Source organism: Lotus japonicus, chromosome 4 (assembly GCF_012489685.1).
Source record: "Lotus japonicus ecotype B-129 chromosome 4, LjGifu_v1.2".
Taxonomy (NCBI): Eukaryota; Viridiplantae; Streptophyta; class Magnoliopsida; order Fabales; family Fabaceae; genus Lotus; species Lotus japonicus.
The window spans coordinates 69,202,581-69,225,991 of record NC_080044.1 but is presented as its reverse complement, the minus strand read 5'-3'; the positions used below and the strand labels follow the sequence as shown (position 1 = coordinate 69,225,991).

The window sequence follows — 23,411 nt, the reverse complement described above, 5'->3', positions numbered from 1 at the left end:
AAACATGTTAAAGAACTTGTGCCGCATATTTCCAATTTTAACTATTATAATTCGATATATTTCCCACCAAAATTGTTTAAAGAACTACAAATAAAATAACTAAAAATGGTATTTATACCAAAATTTAAGAATTTATAAAATATTTTTATATTGAATAAGATAATGTCATAATGCATATGGAACAAATTTTTTACCAATTGCCGGTCACCACGTGCATTTTTCACATTAATTTAAATTCCTCAAAAATTTCTTTCAGTTAGTATCTTAAAAAAAATAAGATAACTTGCTCAGCTACATCGAAAATAGGTGTGGTGGAGCAAAGCAACATCATGTTGTTAAGTGTTTACATACCTTTGTATTTTTCCTTAATATTTAAATTTGTTTATAAACATAAGTATGATGTGCTTTGTACGATGCTATAGATGAAGGTAAAATATACATGGACAAGTTTCAGTGATAAAAAAAATCTACTAAAATCCATGAATTTATCACCATCATATTTTCCCCATACAAACTTCTCAATATGTAATATGATTAACACTTTAACCATTGTATCTGAATATAGTAATGTATCACAATCAGGATTTTGCTGATGCAAACAAGATTTAGCTTTTACAAGTAACTTTCTCTTCTTGAACAAAGAACCAAAGTGCTTATAGAACACGGTAGAAATTGCTTCAAAATGTCTACAAATTGAACATGGTAATTAAATTATTAAAACAGCTTGGTAAAAGTTAATTATATGCATCTACACACGGCAAAGCTGCTTCTTCATGTTCTCTGTTACAGCATTAGAGAGAGCTAGATAAAAAATTCACCATTGAAATTACACAAATCTCAACAGAAAATCCTCTATTCCTAGGTCTTGACAGGATTTGAAAGCAGACTAGCACTTTGACTTAACTATTTAGAGTGTTCTTTCTTCAGAATCTCTTGATCTTGTTCCTCCATATTTCTTCTGAGGGGTTCATAGTGTAAGCATTGGAGATAAGAAAAAGAATAATGGATGTTTTAGCTTAGGAGCCAAATTTCTAACCATTAGCAGCAGCAGAAGCATTAAAAATCAATGGTTTCTCTTCTCATGATGATGGTATGCCGGCTAAAAGTTCTCGAGACCCTGCTAGGTTTCCTGGGACGCGTTGCCTTATCTCTTCAAAAGCACACAACGTTTCCGAGTCCAAACCACCAGCAAACTACACAAAAATAACAAAATAAGTTTGACAGTTTACTAATTAACTTGTATAATAAAGATATTTACTTTTCAAAAAAAAAAAAAGATATTTGAATTGTGTACATTTGTGAACACATGTTAATATATTTTAGTGCAATGCCTACGGTGTTATATAACAAGTAAACATGCTTGTTAACCTGCATCATCAATATAATGCATTCCACTGCACCAAAACTTTCAGAGCCATTTCAGTAAGTTAACAATCTTAATTTTTATATTCATTGAACGACACTCAGGTGAACATTATTTGTTCTTTTGATGATACTGACATATTAGGATAGTTCAATGCTTCAACTCATGATCTGAACTAATGGCACGTTTGTGAACATTTACAAGTTCACATTCACAGTCCTCAAAGTTGCAAGGAAATCCAAACTGATGACGAAAAATCAGCAGAAAGTAGCTAAAAAAATTACCTGATGGGCTTTATATGCAAAATGGACTCCCTGAAGAAGAAGAGAATCTTGACTAGATTCTCTGTCTGAATTCCGAATGGATTCAAGCTCTATTGTCAATCTTTTCATGTACATCTTGACCAGAGTCATGGAAGCCTGCTTTATCTGCATAGATGGTATATTACTCATCAATTCAAGTTTTATAGTGAAAACTTGTAAATTTAGCACGCGTGAATGCTTTTACCTATAAATTCAATAAGGTAACAATGAAATTAAAAAAAAAATGCTCTGTTGAAATGCTTAGATATAAATACAAACAACTTTTGATAAAAGCCCTTGATTTTGATCATAGGTGTGCTGGATGGTCATCTGATATAGTTATTGGCAATCAGTTACAATATAATTAGGTTTCAATATGAAATGACTCTGTTTCAAAAGAGGAAGTCATATAATGTGCCTCAGCAAACAAATGGATAACTGCACAAATTTCTAGATCATGGAGGAGGAGACTGACTTATGGAGTAACACATCCTAAACAAAATACATCCTTCACTGGATTAGTTACATTCAGCTGTGTCCTATTTACATTGAGTCAGATCAAGACTAAAAGCAAAGAAATAAATGGTGGGGATGCAATTGGATTAAATACAGAGTTATTTATGCCCAATTGTGCCTTGGACAGAGCCATTCACATCAAGTGCTATGTCTATTCACACACAAACAAACTAAAACCATTGCTATGTCATTCAGATATAATTTGAGTGTTGATCAGAAACCACAAAATAATTACGATGTTGTGTCATTGTTCTCATCTAAAGTAAAAGCGTAAGAAATGATACCTTGCTCATCATTCCAGAATCAAGCATCCATGCAGTTGGAATGTTGTACACTTGATATGACCGTATGGCAGAACTTCGCAGTTTGATTAGCCTCTGTATGCTCCGCTCAGACCTATCTTAGTGAAACGAAATGAGGGAGGAAGTTAGTAACATCCCCAGCCAGTTTAGTGTGTGTTTGGATTTCCGTTAGCAATGCTTAAAAGCATTTTCAACAGAAATTAATGTTTCACAATAGATTGAAATAAAAATGCTTTTAAGTGAATGTAACGGAAATACAAATTTCACATCTGTAATTAATAAAAGGAACATTATCTTGACATGTATCTTACTTGTCCAATAGGCAAGCCATTTTTCTCAAGGAAGCTCCACATGGAATGTCAAGGTCATCCTTGAAAGAGGAAATCTCCTGTTCTAACATTTTAAGCTCACGATACTCAACTGCAGCCTCTCTCATTGCATCAGCTTTCTTCTCAGGCCACTTAAAATGCTTCAAGACAGCGCGCTCATCAGCCTACAGAATACAGTATACAAAGCTAGTAAGAAACAAGGTATTATATGTTGTTACCACCTGACCACAACATCAAATAACACCCACATATTTCTTTGAAGCTCGTAGCTATGTCTCAACTCTCAACTACTAATGAAATTTTGTAACACTATCTTATCCCCTGCACTTAAACCAGATTTCCTTGAAGGGCTTAGATAATTTACTAAGGTTAAACTAAATGTACCAGTAAAAAGAAAAAGGAAAGTAAGGAAAGATCATACTAATTTTTTTTGGTAGGGGTGATATTAAATGCTAAATCAGCGAGCTGCGAGCCTATCTTTCAATCTTCAGCAATAGATTTAAGCATAGAAGCATTAGCTACCACCCTATATCTCCAGATAAAAAATGGTACTAGAGAATCATAAAGGTATAAAGCTACTTATTTTAATGATAAAGGATTATAACAGATTAGATGCATCAGGTAGAAAGTCATTGGCTCACTAGGTAAATATTTTAGTCAGAAACTTACCAATGTGGAAAGTTCACCATCAAGCCAATCAACAAACTTTAGGACCTCTTCAATGTCCACGTAGGCTGCATCAACCACCTTCTTTATAAGGTCATTAATGAACTCTCCTTTGGTTTCAATGTCTGCCCTTATCTGGAAAGGATGGTTAGTCATAACTCATCACTCATTAATTAATACTAGTACATATTGTAAAGTTAAAAACACAACTGAAAACAATGCTTACAGCTAAAAGATGCGCTGAACGGTTTTGAATTTCTCCTACAATGCTACTGTGTGCACTACTAGCTACTGGTCTCTGATGATTCACCATTCCTTTTGAGTCTTTCTTTCCATCTTGATTCTTCAAGCTGTGAAATAGTTCCACAATTGCAGGGGGCTTTTGGATATTAGCCAATTTTGCTAAAGGCCGAGATGGGATTGGTGGTGGCGGTGGTGGAGGCAGTGGCAGGCATAGGTTGGGCGGAGATTTTCTTCCTATATTAGTTTCAGGAACGGCACGACTTGGTGTTGGAGCTGGAATTGATGCTTTAACAAAAATTGCTTCAGGAACGGTTTCCTTTTTTACTTTAGACCGTTCCAATTTGTCAGCAATGAGTTTCTGAATGTCTTTAAATTTGGGACTCTGGTGTTCTCCAATTGGCTCCTTCTTCATCAAAGAAAAAAGTCAGATCCATTTCCAAGGAAGCAGTGCATGATAAATAAACTTTTATGCCTAAACATATATTTGGCCTTATTTTCACACCACCATATAAGTTCACATGATAAAAATCCAATCCAATTGCTGTTGATGACTCCAATAATGAATCAAGTAACCACCTTGAAACTATAAGCAGAATTAGCAAACAACATGAATATTTGGATCATTTTATCCTTTCTCATAATCAATTCAGACACTCAGAGCCGCTAATCCCTATAGTTGATTTTGACTTCAGAATCAATTATAGAAGTATTTCCAAACAAGCAGAACATATTATTATTGGAACTTTTGAAGGGCATTCAAAGTTGAAACACATTCCATGTTTTCTGAGGCTAAACAAAACAAAACCCAAGAAATTTCTCACCTTTACACTGTTGCCAAGTGCTGCTATCTTAGCTTCAGCAGCAGAAAGCTCCTGAGTGAGCTTTCTGTTCTGAGACTCAAGCTCCATGTTCACACTCCTAGCTTTATCCAATTCAACCTTCAACTCCAGCATCTCAGACTGCAAATTCTTAATCAAGCTCTCACTCACCTCAAGCTTCTCCTTCAACTCCTCCTCCACCTCCTTTTGCTTCTTCTTATTCTTCCCATCAGGATCATCTTCACCCCTCCTCAAACCAAAATCCCCAACCCTTCTCCGTATCCGAGCAGCAGCAGAAAGAACAACAACCTTAGCCTCTTCACCCTCCCTACCCTTCTGAGACCCCTCAACCTCTTCAATTGACTTAGCCTTGTTCAGCACAAGACCCCTTTTGGCCTTTGAACTGTTCTTCAAGTCTGGAGGCACAGACTTAGCTCTGGTTGATGAAATGGACAAAACTCTATTCACAACCTCAGGTGGTGTCTTGGGAGACTCTCTAGCCGCTCTCAAGCGTTGCTGGGGTGGTGGTGGCAGTATTGACTTTTCACTGCTCTGCTTCAACACAATTCTCCCTGTGATCAATGGTGGCGTTTTTTGCTTCATGGTTCTCAAATGGGACCTGAAACAGGAACCAAGATCAAAGAAGAAAAGAAGAAAAGTACCAAGTGGGGTTGATGTATCGTGTAGCAGGAACCTGCCACGTAGAAAAAGACAGAAACGTTATTAGCGATGGTACAGGGTCGCCATTGATGACCCACTTGCGAAAATTCACAAAGGTGAAGTGGGAAATGTGAAATCACTCTCTTCTGAGTGGAAAACGAAGATCGCAGAATGCAGACACGATGACGCATGTACAGTTCGATGCCGGTCTAAAAGAAACGGCAGAAAAAGTCAATTTTCTTTTGTTTCTGTCTTATTCTACGTGGCACATGATCCCAACCCATTGTATTTTTATGATTCTTAAACTAATGTCAAACCCCCTAATTAGGGTTTTTTATTTTCAATATATGCATATAGTTTGCGCGAGAAAATCATGTTCGAGTTGATAACATGTTTTCAATGATAATAAAACCCTCATATTTTAACTTTTTTTACCCTCAAATTTCTTTATTGAGGGGAACTCAAACTCGAAATTTCTGAACCTCATGTCAATTGCTTGATGGTCACTTTAATAAGTTTCAGAGACTATCTAAAAGGAAGTGTTACACAAACATATAGTTCTGGTCAACATTCATATGACATACAATTTAATAACGTGTTTTTTGTATGAATGTTGCATCAGATCTATATCTACTTCCCTATTGGGACTTTGTCAAAAATAATAAATTTAGTATATAAGAGCATCTCCAATGTAAGGTTTTTAGTTCTTATTTTTGAGATAATAACTAAAAACTGAGTTCTTAACCATTAGAGGAGATGACGTGGAGTTCTTAGTTCTTAAAAATAAGAACTAGATTCTTATATAAGAAGTTTTACTTTTTGAGTTCTTAGTAAAAAAAATTAATTTTTTTTCTCTCATTCATTTACTTTAAGTATTGAATTAGCATTTAAATTCAAATCAAAATTATATGAAAATAAAAAAATATTAATATAATGATATTGTGGAACCAGATAAATAATGCTAAAAACTAAAAACTCATTGTTGGAACAAAATCTGTAAAGAGTTGCTTAAGCACATGTGACAGTACGAGCCCACATGAATAGTGCTAAGAACTAACAACTACAGTAAGAATTAGCATTGGAGATGTTCTAAAATGTGCAAATTCTTTAATGATCAATTGCGTGTATGTCCTTTAAAATTCTCTACCAACTTTTGTTTGTGCTGCTTTGCTTTTTTATTTGAAAATCTTATTACTGGATTATCCTTTTGTTTTGTTGTGTGTCTTGTGTTGTAACTTGTAAGACAGCAATTAGCAGTTGTAATGGGGTCCTATATGGGTTGTAGAGTACTAGAGTACATATATACAGACAACAACCTCCACATAATGATGATTATTGTCATATTGTAATGACTAAAGTGATAGTTGGTCCTAAGTAGAAGCATTGTTTTTTAGTGCAAACGGGGAGAAAATTCCAATTATTTGGCTCTCATCACACATGCAATTCTATGTGAAATTTAGGATCACACATTAGTGTTTTGAGAATCATTATTATTATTGAATATATATAAACACAAACATATAATTTCAATTTCTGTTATTTTAGATATGAAGTTGTACTTCTAAGGTGAAATTGTTAATGAAAGTATAATTGGTAGATATTTGTATTGTGCAGACATTTAAAAAACACATAGAATAAGAAATGAAAAAAAAATACTAATTGATGTGATATACATAAAAAGAGAGAAAAAAAAATATATGTCTATTAGATGTGCTAAATATTTGCACTGTTTGTATGTTTAGGTATATCATTGAATTATTAAGTGTTAACTAATTGTAACTTTCAATGGTGATTTGGGTTTTGATTTTTCTAAGGTGGGTAACCTTTAAACCAAGTATACTTGATTTCAAGGCACTTTGATTACAAATTTGTCTTGCATTGTAGCTTCAAGAACACAATTAAACATCCTCATTGGTTGTTGCTGAAAATATGATTCATGCATCAGGAATGTCTTTCCAAATGATTTTATAATTTGAGCAAGAACAAAATTCATCAATCTCTTACTAAAGTATTCGGGGAAACAATGCTTTGATCATGGCGGAAGACAATAGAATGTCTCTTATAAGTCTAGAAATAGTCTGTAAGGATATGGGACCTCTATGCCTTATTGCCTTAAATGTCAAAATCAAATTTATTGAGGTCGGTTTCTGTCGCATTCTTTTCCTTATCTTACACGGGTAATTTAGCATTTCCCCAGAACATGGACCATGAATTGAAGCAAATAGCATTTAAAAAACATGCAAGGGAACCAAAGATAAAGCAAGAAAAAGTATGATATTCACATAATTATTGTTTAGATTTCCATGACACTCAACTAAAACTACTTTTTTTTTTTATAAGAAAAACTACTTTTATTTCAATGTTGCGTGAGACATTAATTTTCATTGAAAGTGCTTTAAACCATCGTAAACGAAAATATAATTTAAACACACACATTAGTGTGATTGGTGCATAATTTTACATAAAGTATACAATAAAGTGGTGTGTGCACATAGGCTGGATAATTAGGGGCAAGTACATTAGTTTAATAAAAATATTATATTATTTTAATTTCTTATTTTTCTTAATAAGATAGAAGTGGCCAAGTGGGGACAATGGACATCCCAAATCATTAAAATAGGAGTGCAAGATCCATCCAAAAAAGAAGCCACGCAAATCTAAGTAAGGCCTAGGATCTAGTTCTTTAAAGGGCATCACTTATAAAGCAAAAAACCACTCACTCACAATCAAACAAATTAACAAAAAAGAAGAAAAAAACCACTCAGAAAAAAGATGCGTATCAAATCTGAAAGGCACCAAATGTAATATGAAATTAAAATTATTGGTCCCCTAACCCTTTCTTGCGTAATGCCTTGTTTTTAAAACTAAAAAATAATATTTCTGTAAAACAAAAGTACTAACAAATAAGAGGAAATATTGCAACTTATAAAAACTAAGGATCTATTATTTTTCAGTTTAAAAAGAAATAAAAAGACATATTCACATATCATTAATTTGAGTTCGTTTAATGTGTGCGCTTTTTAAAACCAATTGAAAGTGTGTTAAAACAACTATGGTAGAATTTGGGAAAAACTAATTGCATACCCTATACGAGGTTGGTACGTATGTGTAAAATTTCATGGGTGGCTATGTGAGTTTAATTCATCGAGCTAATCCGATTAACCCATTAGCGGAATGAGGCGAGTTAAACAATCCAGCTTCCAAACCTGCATAATCGTTGTGCTTAACCCACTAATCAAGCTGGCCACCCTGCATACCAACTCTTTTTTTTTTACGTGTTTTAGATGCATTTTTAATGAGTCAATTCACGAGCCAACCCATCAATATGTTAAAAAAAGTTTCAATGCTTTTACATTTTTTTAATATTTACTTGCCACTAAGTAGAGCGAATTGATATTTCCAACTCATATTACCTACCAGACCAATTCAACTCGATTCGCTTTAGTGTGGAGCGGGTCGAGACAAGTTAGCCCCCATTGCCAGCCTAAAAATTTGAACGCTTTTAAGGCTTTTTATTTTGCCTATTTTCAAAGAAAAAAATAAACATATGTGTGGTTGATATTTAGAAAATGTTTTATAAGAAAATATTTTGCAAAATATGAGAAACAGAAAATGAAAAAAATGTCATTTTCATTAATGAAAATGTAATGAAAATGAGCTTGAGCTGTCACCACCGTGGCTACTGCCATTATCACCACTACCAACACTACCTTTGTCATCACTATCGTTACTGCCACCTCCACTATCATCGCCATCACCACACCACCCCTGCCACCATTATCGACACAGCTTTCACCATTGCAGCCACTATCGACTTTGTCGTACCACCACCAATCAGTGAGATGAAAAGCGGTGATGGTGGATCAGGTTGGCGGCAGTGGCAGTGTAAGTGACACTAACGATGTCGGTGGCAGCAATGATGGAGGTGGTGGCGGCGACGACGACAATAGTAGTGATGATAGTGGGGTAGTAGCGACGATAATGGTGATAATGGTTGTGGGAGTGGTGGTGGCAATGACGACAACAACGGTGAAAATGAAATAAATTTAAGATAAACATATTTTCTAAATTTGAAAATAAAAACTATTTTTAGAAAATGAAAATAGAAAATGACCATAACTATAAGAAAAAATGTGTTTGGTGTGGTATCTTAAGCCAAATTAAGGTGTGATACATAAAATGAGTTGGTTCGATAATATAGACTCATGTAACAGAAAATGTTTTGGTTTTGTTCTATCGTAGTAATGCATCATTCCATTCTTAGGGACATGAGATTTACGAGTTGTGTTTTCTGAGCTTTGTTCATCCGTCAACCATAGTTATTTTAATTTCACGCATCTCCATCACCATCATTTGTTTCCTCCACTCGTTCATTTTTATTAAAAAATGAATTTCATTAGATAAAGTTAATTGATAAATAAAGTAAAATCTAAATATGTAGTATTTACCTGGAATAATATGGTAATAATTTATTATATTACTTGATACAACCCAAAAAAAAAAATAAGGTACCACAGAATTTACTAAGAAAAAAAATAGTAAAACTACTATATATAAATATATAATAGCTAATATAAAAGAATATGTGAATAAAAAGGTGTGCCTTCCTTAAGTAAGTATGATTACAGATTACTTTCTAAAAAGAAAAGGAACAATTTGATAATCTCAATATTTTGCATCAAAAGACACAAAACGAAGTGGGCATCAATTATCACGAGCTATATACTAGTATAGTTTGCAATTCTTCACTTAAAGCTCTAAAATCATGAAAATGGTATGTTTCTCTATCGGTTTACACAGAAAGGATCATTATCAGGGATATAGTATACTATATACTAGGATCGATATAGAAGTTGGAGAATTCGATCAATCAATATGATATTGGACTTCGAATATAGAGTTTTATTATTAAAGGTTGGATTTGCTAGTCCATGCCAAAGCATGTAGCAGAATTATCTTACAAGGAAAGTATGAACAGATGGGTTTTGTATAGTGAACTATCATGTTCTGTTGACATACAGACATCCCAAAACAAGAACTCAAGAAAGGAGGGAGGGGCAATAGAAAGGAGAAACAAATCAAGTTATGTTTGAATATTATTGACACCACATGTAAACAAATGTCAGTTCATATTTTAAAATAAAAAAATACACAAAACTCTTTTTATTGGGTGTTTAAATATCAGTTGGACAATATAAATAAACTTTTATCAATTTATAAAAAGTGTTTCATATATACTTCCATTAAAAATTTCTTATAAAGTGCGTACTGACATCCATCCCACATAGTAAACATACATTAAATCCTAGCTCTAGGAAGGTATATATATATATATATATATGCCAAAGTGTTAGTGTGTTACATGATTTTACTCAAAAGAACAATTAGTGGAGTGAAAAGGGTAACCCGTGAAATCTGAAAAAACTGCATATGCAGCACATGTGGCAGGACATGAATGTGCATGAAAGTGAGAGAAAATGAGTTGCAGCTGCATCTGCATGCACCTGCTAGATTTTAGAGCCACCACACCACATAGTATTCAGAGTCCACCACAGTCCCTTAGTGCCACGTTATCCAAACAACATCTATACTTAATCACATGTTTTTGTCTCACTTAGAAAAATGAGGACCACCTAATTGAGTTCATTCCATTGTTAAAGTCCCCTAGCTAGTTGGTAGTATGTATTTTATGCAGATTTGCAATCTCTTTTAGATGCCTACAAAGATGTAGAGCCAATTTAAGGCTACATGCATTATCTATTTGTTCGGCAATGTTTATAAATTTTAAAATGCTTCCTTTTAATGTCACTAACTTGTTGGCAAGTTTGCTTTTGGTAGTTGTCAAGAGACAAATAAACTCAACTTTTTTTCACTTAAAGTTAACATCAATTATATAGCTTTAGTTATGCAGGGCATTTCAGCCTGCAGCTATCACTATTTGAGATGAATCAATATAAACAAGCTAATCAAATCAAGTTTATATCACAAAAGATACTAAAAAAAGCTGAAAATTTAGGGGAAATGAGTTAATTGGGTGCTAAGGACTTAACTGCATGTTTGGAAATTCTGAAGTCAGAATCATTTATGGAGAAAAACTTCTTCTAGTAGCTTTTAAGTGACATAATTGATTATGAGAAAAAAAAAGGTGATGCAAGCTAGAACAAAATACCTGCTATAGAACTTCCTCTGTGTATTTCACAATAAATTGCAGTGTTCAAGCCTCAATATACCACAAATCACCAGTAGCAAACTTCAAGCCCTGAAAATTAATTAATCTCCTTGATGTCATCATCTAGAAAGAAATATGAACACATATTAGCTGAATTAAGGAACTGGAGATATATATATATATATATATATATATGTGTGTGTGTATATGCAAAAACAGATAAATTAACCTGGTTGGGAAGAATTAGGTACCTTGGCTTTGAGCCATGGGTGGAGGAGGGTGTTGTCTTATATGCATGCTTCTTTGCGGCAATTGATCTTCATTTTGAAAAAGAGTTGGAAATGTAAAATGGAAACAAAGGCTATAGGAGAGAAGAGATGGTAGTAGGGGGTTGAGTGTATAGGTAAATAGCCAAATAGGTGATTCACTTTGAAGGATTACTTAAAATATATAAGGAAAAAAACTCCAAGCTATTCCCTTGTTTGTTGTGATTTCACATCAGAAGAGGTGACATTTGTTAATGCAATTGTGATTATCTTTGAAATGCCTTGTCTTTTGTAACTTGGCTCTTGATTACACGTGCTTAAATTCTAACCCATTTTTGCAATAGAGGTTTGAACACAAAATCAACCCTTTTCTGGTTGGTACTTGGCCTAATTAGATGGTAAACATTGCTGAGGTTTTTATCAAACTAATTTTCAATTAATTTATTAACTAAACTTTAACAATATCCCATTTACCCCAACTTTTTTCTGTCTCATTCTAACGGCTAAGAAGCGGGAATATAATGACACTTCAACTCATTCATCTTTGCTGACCCTTTTAAGTACAGTAAAAACTAATATTACAACATTACCATGGACTGGAAGAAAAAATAGATAAGGAGAGCAGAAATTTAACGCATGAAGTAAAAAATAGATAAGGAGAGCAGAAATTTAACACATGATTTTGTAATAAGCTACAAATAGCGAGTTTTGATTGTCGTGGGACACACAATTCAAAACACAATAAACATGTAAGCTCTAACTTTTTGTGGGAAGAGAAGTAAATTTTTAAGAAGATTAAAAGTGAATCTAAATATGTTACTGCATATTGTACTGTTTGTACCATGTAGCTAGTTATGTCTTGTTGGAAGCTTGCAATGTTGGTACAGCAAGTATCTCAATCATTTTGCTAAGGATCCTGTTATTAGTGCAGGTGCCAACCTAAAAATAGGCATCAAATATTTGTACTTAGGTTAGGAATTCATGGTTCCTCACTAGGAAAGTTATTCACTTTTATGGTATTTTCCACCATACACTCTACTTTCAAAAATTACTTCTTTCTTTAGGGAGGTTATCTTTTCATGTTGGAACCTCAAGCAAATGCCTTCACCCTTTGATATAAGTTGTGCACGACCTAGACCTATGGCAGGTGACCACTTAGGTAAATGCGTACCTTCGAAAAAATTTCCAATTTATTGATTTTAGTTGATGAAAATACACTTAATTTGAGGATAAAGACAGGGAAGGTAACTATAAGCATGACATAAAAGCTAGAGAGGTTACACACTAGTGTTGGGGGCCCCATTTTCTCATGTAAATTGTAGATTTGAAGCTACGCAGTTGACCTTATCAAGTGATTCAATTCAAGCAGAATTTTCAAGTTTGAGTCCGTGTGAGTGCAGCTATTTTTCAATACTAAATGGTCTTTCAAAGAAGAGTTCCATTTACTTGTAGCTTGAAGTGCATACAATCCTCTGTTTATACCAGTGCCAAAAACAGTTCTATTAGTTAGCAGCTGGACGAGACTCAATAGGAGAGATCAATGAAAAATGGATTAAAAATATGTTCAGAGCTTCCTCAATCCGGCCATAATCTAGATCCCTTTCATTTTGATTAATAAGCATAAAACAAAACGACAAAATTATTAACTAATGTGAAATTATTTATATTAAAAAAGCAGTCAGTGCACTAAGATATAAAATGAATATTTGCAATTAGTATTTTACCATTTGATTTAAACCACAAGTATTCTTTATTGATACAATTATGTTCAATTCACATCATTTACAGGTATTCAAACTCAAGACATTTGCTTAACCTTCATCGCCATGTCAGTTCATCTACGCGTTTGGTGGTAATTAGTATTTTATCTGAAAAAAGCTCCATTAGTTGCTATTTATTTAATTGTTGTCTGCACCTTTAAGGAAGCGATAGTGATAAGCAAGTTTGAGGTGAGAATCATGATAAGCCATCTCAGGTAAACACCACTAACTAACCCACTATAATAATGATACAAAGAGTGAAATACACTTAGTTTCCTAATAACAACAAACACAATCTTATGGTGGGATCCTTAACACATCCAGAAAGAGTGGTTGTGAAGTTTGACCAAGGTTTGTGCTGGTGGTGGGGTTGGGATGGGATGAAACAATGAAAATACATAACCTTTGTTTTATGCCACTTGGTTTCTCTCACTCAAAAGCCAAGCCCACTCCATATACAAACTTTCAGACATGTTTTCATAATTATAGGTTAGTTCAGCAGACAAATTTGCAAGAGTAGAAACAACAATAATATAGAGAATAGAAATTTCCACATTTACACCAGACAATTTGCTAGGCTGCCTAATTGCATAGCCGTTTTGAACTATGTAAACTCCATTCTAGCAGCAGAATCCTTTAGTATGAGTTTGACACTGTTCATTACTGAAATATGCATCCATCTATTAACACAATCAAGCACTGACCAACAGGATGTAATAAAGAACTTGAGAGGAAGCATACATCATCCAATCAAAAATCCATTCATGACAAAGAAGATGGGGCTGCAGGATGGGAGGGTGACAATGAAGGTTTCTCTTTTCTTAACTCCTTCACAACAACAGCAAGTGCTTCAGGATTGACTCCAAGATCACAGAGGGCAATTAGGACAGAAAGTGTGTGACGGTCTAGACCTGTGTCGAGTATATTGGACATGTGGAAAGCCAGGTCTAGAGATTCTCGCGCAATTCGTGCTGCTTCTGGATCCATGCTTTAAGCTGAGTGTGTGATTACTGAGAAGGATAAATTTAATACATCAGATCAGAATCACAAAAATGAAAAAAACTGAACAAGAAAGGCCACAGATTCAGCATTCAAGTATGAAGTATAAGTTTAGGATTCATTTCTAATCCTTCAAAAATAAGTTTTGACAGCAAAACCCACTCCAAAATCCTAGTAGCTACATCCAGCATTATTTCCCCTCCAATGTGGAGACTTACAGACACACACTAGGTCTCAGAATCAAAGTATGTCTGGATCCACGCTAAAAGCCCTGAACCACTTTTCTCCCACATAAGCTACTCCTAGTACCTTCTCACAGAAGCACTTCCCCACCTAACATGGAAACCTAGAGGGCTTCCAAACATACATACATACATACATACATGCATACATACACTCAAGCAATCTCATGAAATCCATAATCATTTACCTTTGCCTTTCAACAGCAACAGTGAGTAAATATGTTTTCAAACATTTCATCAATCCAGCAATTAACAGAAGAAGCAGATCATAAATCTGGAATGTGTAAAAACCAACTTCTAATCCTTTCAAGATTAGTTGTTCCCCCACAAAAGCTACTCCTAGCAGTCACTTAAAGAATCAGTTCCCCTCCAAACGCGAAACCCTACACTAGTCTACTTTCCTCAAACTCACAATGTGTCTGGATCCACAGTAACAACTCCCATAACCATTTCTTACCCCAAAAAGCTACCCCTAATTGCTTCTTTCAGAATCACTTCTCCCCAAACTACACTAAATCAACTCTCATAAAATCATCCATAATCAATCATTCATGTGAATTTCCCTCCTAACCAAATGGTACTTACTTCATGACAACAACTTAAGCAATGTGAATTTCATGAAACTGTGACAGAAACCAATGGGCATTACTCTAAATCAGCACGAAGAACAAGTGCTAGAAGGGGTTGCAAAATGTAGTAGAACAACAGAATATGTGGTAACAAAGCTACACAGATAATTGTTACAACACAGAGGCCAGAGACATAGCTCTGTACATGGATTAAGAAGATTGATTTCAAAAAAAAGAAGAGGTTGAGGTTGATGATGAACAAACCTGCTTTTTCACGAACCGCCACTAGAATCGGAGAAGCGACTGACGGAAAGAGAGTGGAGTAGGTTGTGGTAGGACGGATCGGGTTGTGGTAGGTTGTTCAACTGAGACGGGGAGGGGCATGAGGGTAAAAGAGAGATTTTGAATATACCTCTTTCAAAAACAATATTGCTCGAGTCGGGAACATTTATATTACGGATTGACTAACTCTTCTAGGAGGAGTGTGAGATTTTAAAATATATTTACTTTTAGTAATTTTTACTTCTAAAAGAGGTTGAAAACTCACAAAAAAAAAACATTTTTGTCTAACAAAATATTTCCTCTCTAATTCCCCTCAATTTTGGATGAACGGCAAAATTAAGTGAAGAGGGTTTTGGCTTCCTCCATTTTCCTTTTCTCTATCTGCATTAGAAAATTGAACTAAATGCGTAAGTTAATTAGCATGTGGCTACTCACTCAAAGAAGTTTTTTGTTTTTTTTAACTATAAATATTCTCCATTGAGGGCTATATTGTTCGAGTTGGGTATGTCTGTTATGTTGGTGAAATTCTCCCTTCTAAATATTTAACGCAACTCAACTCAAGAATTTCGAACCCAATACCTTAACTTAGAGTTTTTTTTTTTAAACTAACCTTAACTTAAAGTTAGAAGCCCCAAATACTTTTCATAATATTTATTTACACAAATTGTTCTACCTAATGGATCCAAACCATAATGGTCAAAATTAATTATTTAAACTCGTAAGGGATTGCCGTCTTTGAGAGACCTTTGATTTTCACTACACTCGGAGAATATGTGATGATTTCATGTTTTAATTTTTACCACTCATAATTATATCTAATAGCTCATAATGACTCATCTTACTCACACATAAAAATTTTATTCTCATATAATACATCTTATATATACAAATTGATATTGACAATTTCAACTTTATTTCTAATAACAGTTTTAGTTTTAAAGTAATCAGATAGTGGTTAGCTCAATTCAATCTTGAAGGGCATAACCGCAATCTTGAAGGGCATAACCGCATAAGTGACTAATGGTTTACTGCTTAAAGCGAGCACCCGGCGGAATGACCTCATTTGGTCAACACCTATGTGTTGCGTTACAACTTTTTCCCCCCTCTCTGAAGTGTAGCCTTTGTAGGTAAGGATGTCCTTCGATTAATTCCAGGCGCAAATTCAATTTAAGAAGAACAATTCCCTAATATTAGATTTGCTTCTCTTCAATATCATCAGGGCTAATGGGAGCAAAAAAAAATGCCATGAGTGAGTTCAACTGGATCAATGTGTACAGTGCAACTGGATGCTGTTGTGAGTGAGTTCATCGGAGGCAAGTGTCCCTCAATCTGTCTCTATGATTTTAACTGTAATTCTGATTGTAATTGTGAGTCCATTGTGGCTTTTGATTTTTAGAATTCAGATGTTTGTGTGTGTGTTACATTAAGGATGAAATGAAAGCGTTACATTTAAGACCCATTAAAAATGATAATCAAGTCTTAAGAAAGTTACACTGCATAGAAATAATGCCAGAAAAAGAGATTAAGAAAAGAAACCATTAGAAAACAGGTGCAACAAGCTCAAAGAGTCTAAGATGAACTAGCACTTGTGTGCAGTGCTATTAAAGAAGCATAGGTACCACCCTTGTTGAGCAAAGTTTCATGCTTTCCTTTCTCTACAATGATCCCATTTTTAACCACAGCAATTGAATCTGCACCCTTTATGGTGGATAGCCTGTGAGCCACTACTATAGTGGTTCTGTCGACCCTCACTCGGTCGAGTGCATCCTGAACCACTTTCTCAGACTCGGCATCAAGTGCACTTGTGGCTTCATCTAGTAGTAATATTTTTGGACTCTTTACTATGGCTCTTGCAATTGCCACCCGCTGCTTCTGCCCTCCAGATAGTTGAATCCCTCTCTCCCCTACTACTGTATCATACCCCTGCATATGGTGTTTAGTTTAGACTTTAGGTAACTAGTTATAAAAAATCTTGTAATGCACATTTTTTGTTGTGCAAGGTTTAGGAACAGATTCAGCTCATTGAGTGCTGTGTAGTTTACCTGCTGCAAACTGCTAATGAACTTGTGGGCATTTGCCAGTTCCGCTGCAGCTATAATTTCAGCCTCTGTTGCTGCATCACCGCCTTTTCCGTATGCAATGTTGGCTCGGATGGTGTCATTAAACAACACAGGCTCCTGGCTTACCAGGCCCATCTGCTGCCTGAACCATTTAAGTTGTAGCTTTTGGATTTCTGTGCCGTCCAGTGTAATCTGACCTGAATCCGGGTCATAAAATCTTTGCAACAGTGAGATCACTGTTGATTTTCCGCTTCCACTTTCGCCTACAAGAGCAACTGTCTGATTTTCATCAGCATAATTAAACTTTTAGATTCTCTCTTAAGAAAGTCCTAGATAGGTTGTTTGAAAGAATTATGTCTTCCAAAGTCAAACCAATGTATCACTTGTAAGTTACCTGTCCTGAATGAATCCTCAAGGAAAGATCTCTGAATATATGAACATTAGGCCTGGTTGGATACTTGAAAGTGACATGGTGGAACTCAATCTCTCCCTTGACATCTTGAAATGTCATTCCGGACTCATCACTAGGGTCTATTTTTGATTTCTGATCAAGAATAGCAAATATAGAAGCAGCAGAACTTTTTGCTTTACTCACCCCTGGGGCCATGAAGCTAGATTGAGATAATGCTACCGCTGCCATTGTGAGAGAAAAAAATACCTGAAAATAAGGAAATTAAATGTTTAATGCTAGAAGAATATGATGAACTTAAATCTTAAACTATCTTAAGTGAAATTAGCTTACACGGAAAACCTCTGAGATTGTTGCTTTTCCATTCTCAACAAGTTGGGCTCCGGCATAAAAACTGCATGCATACACAGAGAACAGAAGGAAGAGTGATAAACCAAAACCAGTTCCACTGACTAAACCTTGCCTTATACCTGTCTGGAAGGGTCCCACACATTTCTTCTGGTATAACTCCATCACCTTCTCTTCAGCACAGAAAGCGGAAACTGTTCTAATATTCCCTACTGCATCATTCGCTATTTGACTTGCTTCCTCATATAGTTTCTGTGAAATATATAAAGCACAATAGCATCATGTCAAATGGTTTATTAGTACTGATTAAATGTTAAAAACGAAGAAGTAGTAGTCAAATATAGAGACAAAAATGTATAGAGACCATAATTGAAACACACTCAATTCATCCTCATGAAGTAGTCCATCCTCTGAGTATATGTAGAAAGAGTAATGCTACATTTATACATAAAAAAAAACCATCTCTTCCATGGCACAATCAAATGGATTTGCATAATGGTTTTCTTTACTGGTCTTCGAGTTATTCATATTACATTTTCCATGTAGAAATGGGCATAGAGATCGATCTGATTACTTGAAATTCAGATTATATTTACATCCAAAGTTTTCAGTCACCCTATTCCTACTATGGTCCTATTTGAAAGAGCTTATTTGAGCTTATCTTGTAGCATAAACGATGATCCAAGTGTTTGAGAGAACTAATGTAAATAGTTTATGACCTACATTTAAGTTGTTTTAAGCTTACTTTCCTAAGTTATACTTGCCTATAACCTATTTTGAGATTATTTCAATAAGTTTCTTAAATATGAATAGGTAAAGTAGTTGATAGTTTGATGTCAGTGACACATCCTATGTCTTAAAAAAATAGGTAAAGTAGTTGATAGTTTGATGTCAGTGAGGCACAAACCTTTGCATCTGTGCTGAATCCTTGCATGGACCTGATTTGCAGATATCCATTTAATAATAGTAGAGGTAGCAAAACAAGAATGATGAGAGACAACTGCCAGTTTGCCTCAAAGGCAATTACCAAGGCTGTAATTGCTGTAGAAATATCTTGAACCAGCAAACCAAGTGCATCCCCGACCAAAGTTCGAATAGAAACAGCATCAGTTGACAGCCTCGCTCCCAGTTCCCCACTTGAATTCTCATCTTTATCGAACCAGCCTGCTTCCATGTGAATTATTTTCTCAAAACACATTAATCGGACCCTCCTTATCAACTTAGAACCAGAAACAGCAAAAAAATAGGTCCTCAATGGATAAAATAAGAAGGAAGCCACACTAAGGGCAACAAATATTAATGCCCAAAACTTTGAGTCTTTACGAAGTTCATCTGCAGGTTCAAAGAAAGTATCTATCATAATGGAGACAAGGAGCCCCACAGCGGGTAGTATGGCTCCATTTGCTGCAGCTGCTACAGTCCCTAAGAGTAACATTGGGATTTCAGGCATGTTAAGATAAGCAAGGCGAAGAATTGGGACATCTGAAGGTGGATCTGATGTTGCTGAAGGAAATAGTGTGGTAGGTATATCATTGTATATTCTGGATGAGTGATGACTACTGTTTCCAATTCCAGATGATTCCCGGCTTAAAGACCGTGGGAAAGAAATCCGCTGGCTTGATTCTCTTGTAGAGTCTACAAAATTTTCTTGCCTGTCCATGTCATTTTCACCATGCTGTTCTGACTCTCTTTTAATTTCTTGCAATCTAATGAGCTGGCTATAAGGTCCATCAGGATCATTAGTGAGTTCAGCATGTGTGCCTAATTAGTCAAAAGATATGAGAATGCGGTATTGTATATGTCAGGAAAAAGGAAGATGTGTTTGTGTGAGGGAGAGAGATTTGAAAGTAAATTGCCATGCTGAGTTTCATTTCTGTGCCAACTTAGTATCTATATACCTTTTTCTACTACTTTTCCTTGGTGAATAACGGCAATGATATCAGCATTTCTTATTGTGCTTAGGCGATGGGCTACAATGATAGTTGTTCGGTTGATCATGATTCTGTCTAGTGTCTCTTGTACCGCTCTTTCAGACTCCGCATCAAGTGCACTTGTAGCTTCATCAAGGAGAAGAATTCTTGGATCTCTTAGGATTGCTCTTGCTATAGCAATTCTTTGCTTTTGACCTCCAGAAAGCTGAGTTCCATGCACGCCAACCATTGTCTCAAGCCCCTAAATTCAAAATCTTACAAAACTAATGAGTCATTAATTCCACTTAATGAATACACATCCACACACTCATAATGGTCTTCAGAATTGTGTGAAATTTGAAATTAAAATTGTTGAAAAGCAAAAGAACATAGCAAATTTCGTAAGATGAATGAAGAATTGTGAGCTCACGTGGGGAAATTTATGTATGAAATTAGCAGCATTAGCAAGCTCTGCTGCAGCTCTGATTTCTTCATCTGTAGCCCCATCCTTACCATATGCAATGTTCTCTTTAATGCTGCAAGTAAAGAGGATTGGTTCCTGGCTGACAAGACCTATTTTCTGTCTGATCCATTTTAGTTGAAACACTTTGAGGTTGATACCATCAATGAGGACTTCACCAGCTTGTGGATCGTAAAATCTCTCTATCAAACTGACAACTGTTGTTTTCCCACTCCCACTTTGCCCTACCAAAGCTGCAGTAGTTCCACTTGATATTGAAATAGAAAATCCATTGAATATCACTTCATTTGGTCTTGAAGGATAACTAAAGCAAACCTCCCTAAGTTCTATATCTCCAGAAATATCATCTAGCTGCCGACCAGTAGAGTCATAAACATCAATATCTGGCTGCCTCGTTATTGTCTCAAACATTTTATAGGCTGCAACTTGTCCTGCTGCAGATGCAGTTAAGATTGGAAATGCCTGCCCCAGAGACCTGCAGAATAAAATTAGCCCAGAAATGTGATGTGTATCTGATTTTCTTGGAAAGCTTAGGGTTGTAGGATATGGAATGATACATCCACAATCTAGACGGTAAGGAAGAAATTAACTTACAAGGAACCAGTCAACATTGCAAAGAATGCACCCATTGCTTCACCTCCGGTATAACCTTTCTCCAGTACCATCTTCCCTCCAAACCATACAGCCATAGCATAAGTGCAGTGAACAAATAAACGAACTGAACCTAGGCCTAAACCAGTAGCCAATCCCTCCTGAACTCCTGTTCTGTAAGCATTAGTTAAGGACTGATTATATTGAGCTATAGCTTGGTTCTCGCCAGTAAATGATGCAACCTGCATTGGAGGAATATAAAGTATGCTTAGTACACCACTTTCTAGAAACATGAGAAGAAAAAGTAATGAATAGCTCTCTGTGATGATTGGCATACAGTTCGAATTGAACCAACTGTCCTTTCTACTGTAGCAGCTGCTTCTGAATAAGCTGCCTGTCCACGCGATGCCATCTTTGCGAAAGCAATGCTCATTAGTGAACCAGAGAGGACAAGAAGTGGAAGAGCAGATAGGAGGACAAGGGTTAGGAGCCAGCCCTTGATGAATGCCATGATTAATCCACCTAAAAAAGATGCCACATACTGTATGAATTTTCCTACCTGAGAATATCAGCCAAAGAGGAGGAAGAAAAAGTTATCTTTAAATTTGTGTCATCATAGTTAGATGAGATGGTGATGATATGAGGTGGTGGGTAAATACCTTTTCACCCATGGCATCTTGAATAAGAACAATGTCACCTGACATCCTTTCAACAACCTCACCATTGTTCATTTCCTTGTCAAAGAAACTGATATCTTGCCTTAGAATTGCTTTGAGGTATAAGGCTCTTATTCTTGCAGCTTGTCTCTCCCCGGTGATCACCCAGGAAGATACCTCTGAAAGATTGTACGTATCTCGTTATTTTTTATTAAGCTATCCAGTTACATCAAGCTAGAGAATATGGTGTTCTTACGCAAAAATGCTGCAAAAAAGGCGCATACACCCAGGACAGCAAACTTCAGAGATGCCTGGGCATGAATAGAACCGTGATGGATTATTGCAGAATACTAGAAATAAGCACTAGAAAATGATAAGATGGGAATTTAGAATAAAAATTACTATACACTTGTTTGGTTCCATAAAGTAGGGCTAGTTGTTACCTTGGAAACTTCATGAACAACTTGTTTATTGTCAACATTTCCTCCAAAAGCATCAATTGTATCTCCAATAATTATAGTCATTAAAGGCATAGAGATTCCATTCCCAATAGCAGTTATTGTTCCAACAAACATCAGCAAATAGTCCCAAGAATCTGCAAATGAGAAAAGCTTATGAAAGGGTACTGATTTATTGCTTTGGTCCTTGCTCTTGTTCTTTTTTGAATCCTGCAGCCTGTTTCCAGGATCTAGAACTGATGAATCACTTGTTGATCCTGTCATTTCTGTTGAAGTGATATCTCCATCTAATCTGGCCTTGGCCACCATTTTTCCCAAGGAGAACTTCTGTTGTTACAGCTTTCAAACACCAGCAGGAAACAGCTGCAAAAGAAGGATCATTGGTTTGAGTTAGCAAATTTGTTTTTCCATCCAAAGTCAACACTCAAGTGAGTTATAATTCCTTAGATGTCAAAAAAATTCAATAGGTACATAAATTAGAAACTAGTTGACTTAATCAAATTCAAGAGCTGGAGAGATTCAGTGGAAAAAATAGTTAGCAGTGAAACCAGAATATGATGACTGGTAAACTTGCAAAACCAACATGTTTGATCAAAGCACATTCAAAACCAAAACATGTACTAGAGAAAAACAAAAGTCTTACCTATCAATGTGTTCTTGTCATTGTTATTTTCTGACCAAAACAAAATTTAAAGCCAAAAACTAGTAGGAAGCTTGAGGTAGAAGTGCTTCCTGCCTTCTCAGAATGATGGCAAACCAGTTGGAAGTAGCCTAGCATTGGAAGCAAAACTTGGTCTTTAAATCACAGATAAAGTGAAAGAAAAGAACAGAATTAGATGCACCGTACCATTATCAAAAGCTAACAATTTATTTATGGCTTAAGTGCACCATGGAATAACTGAGCTCTTTGATATGAAAAAAACAACTTTTGTATTTGGAGAGTATTACACTGACCCTTTAAAAACATAACACGTGTAGATTATAATCATCCCTGATTTTAGTATAAATGATA

The 23,411-nt window shown here is 35.5% G+C and overlaps 3 protein-coding genes across 11 annotated transcripts; all 3 read right to left on the bottom strand.

Moving 5' to 3' along the window:
* Positions 1–672: 672 nt before the first annotated feature.
* On the bottom strand, positions 673–11,899 carry LOC130710401 (protein CHUP1, chloroplastic). 6 transcript variants are annotated; one of them, XM_057559650.1, is made up of 9 exons: positions 11,620–11,899; positions 11,369–11,491; positions 4,543–5,158; positions 3,705–4,127; positions 3,482–3,613; positions 2,795–2,976; positions 2,466–2,577; positions 1,648–1,791; positions 673–1,193 (listed from the first exon to the last, which is right to left on the bottom strand). In XM_057559650.1, exons 3-9 carry the CDS (start codon positions 5,140–5,142, stop codon positions 1,080–1,082), a joined length of 1,707 nt encoding a protein of 568 aa, XP_057415633.1. In that variant the 5' UTR covers positions 5,143–5,158; positions 11,369–11,491; positions 11,620–11,899; the 3' UTR covers positions 673–1,079. The 6 variants fall into 6 exon arrangements, with proteins under 6 accessions (XP_057415633.1, XP_057415636.1, XP_057415631.1 ...); XM_057559653.1 differs by having other exon boundaries at positions 11,369–11,458; XM_057559648.1 differs by having other exon boundaries at positions 4,543–5,233; positions 11,620–11,898.
* Positions 11,900–13,901: 2,002 nt separating this feature from the next.
* Positions 13,902–15,628, bottom strand: LOC130716072 (mitotic-spindle organizing protein 1B-like). The gene is made up of 2 exons (XM_057566256.1): positions 15,469–15,628; positions 13,902–14,404 (listed from the first exon to the last, which is right to left on the bottom strand). Exon 2 carries the CDS (start codon positions 14,379–14,381, stop codon positions 14,157–14,159), a length of 225 nt encoding a protein of 74 aa, XP_057422239.1. The 5' UTR covers positions 14,382–14,404; positions 15,469–15,628; the 3' UTR covers positions 13,902–14,156.
* Positions 15,629–16,916: 1,288 nt separating this feature from the next.
* Positions 16,917–23,358, bottom strand: LOC130711608 (ABC transporter B family member 21-like). Of its 4 annotated transcripts, XM_057561295.1 has the most exons (14): positions 23,247–23,358; positions 23,043–23,170; positions 22,385–22,762; positions 22,198–22,252; positions 21,945–22,120; positions 21,623–21,844; positions 21,289–21,527; positions 20,644–21,169; positions 20,202–20,475; positions 19,211–20,064; positions 18,289–18,555; positions 17,941–18,204; positions 17,529–17,825; positions 16,917–17,409 (listed from the first exon to the last, which is right to left on the bottom strand). In XM_057561295.1, exons 3-14 carry the CDS (start codon positions 22,706–22,708, stop codon positions 17,056–17,058), a joined length of 3,852 nt encoding a protein of 1,283 aa, XP_057417278.1. In that variant the 5' UTR covers positions 22,709–22,762; positions 23,043–23,170; positions 23,247–23,358; the 3' UTR covers positions 16,917–17,055. The 4 variants fall into 4 exon arrangements, with proteins under 4 accessions (XP_057417278.1, XP_057417279.1, XP_057417280.1 ...); XM_057561297.1 differs by lacking the exon at positions 16,917–17,409 and having other exon boundaries at positions 17,635–17,809; positions 23,043–23,290; XM_057561298.1 differs by lacking the exon at positions 16,917–17,409 and having other exon boundaries at positions 17,677–17,821; positions 23,043–23,290.
* Between the last annotated feature and the right edge of the window lie 53 nt (positions 23,359–23,411).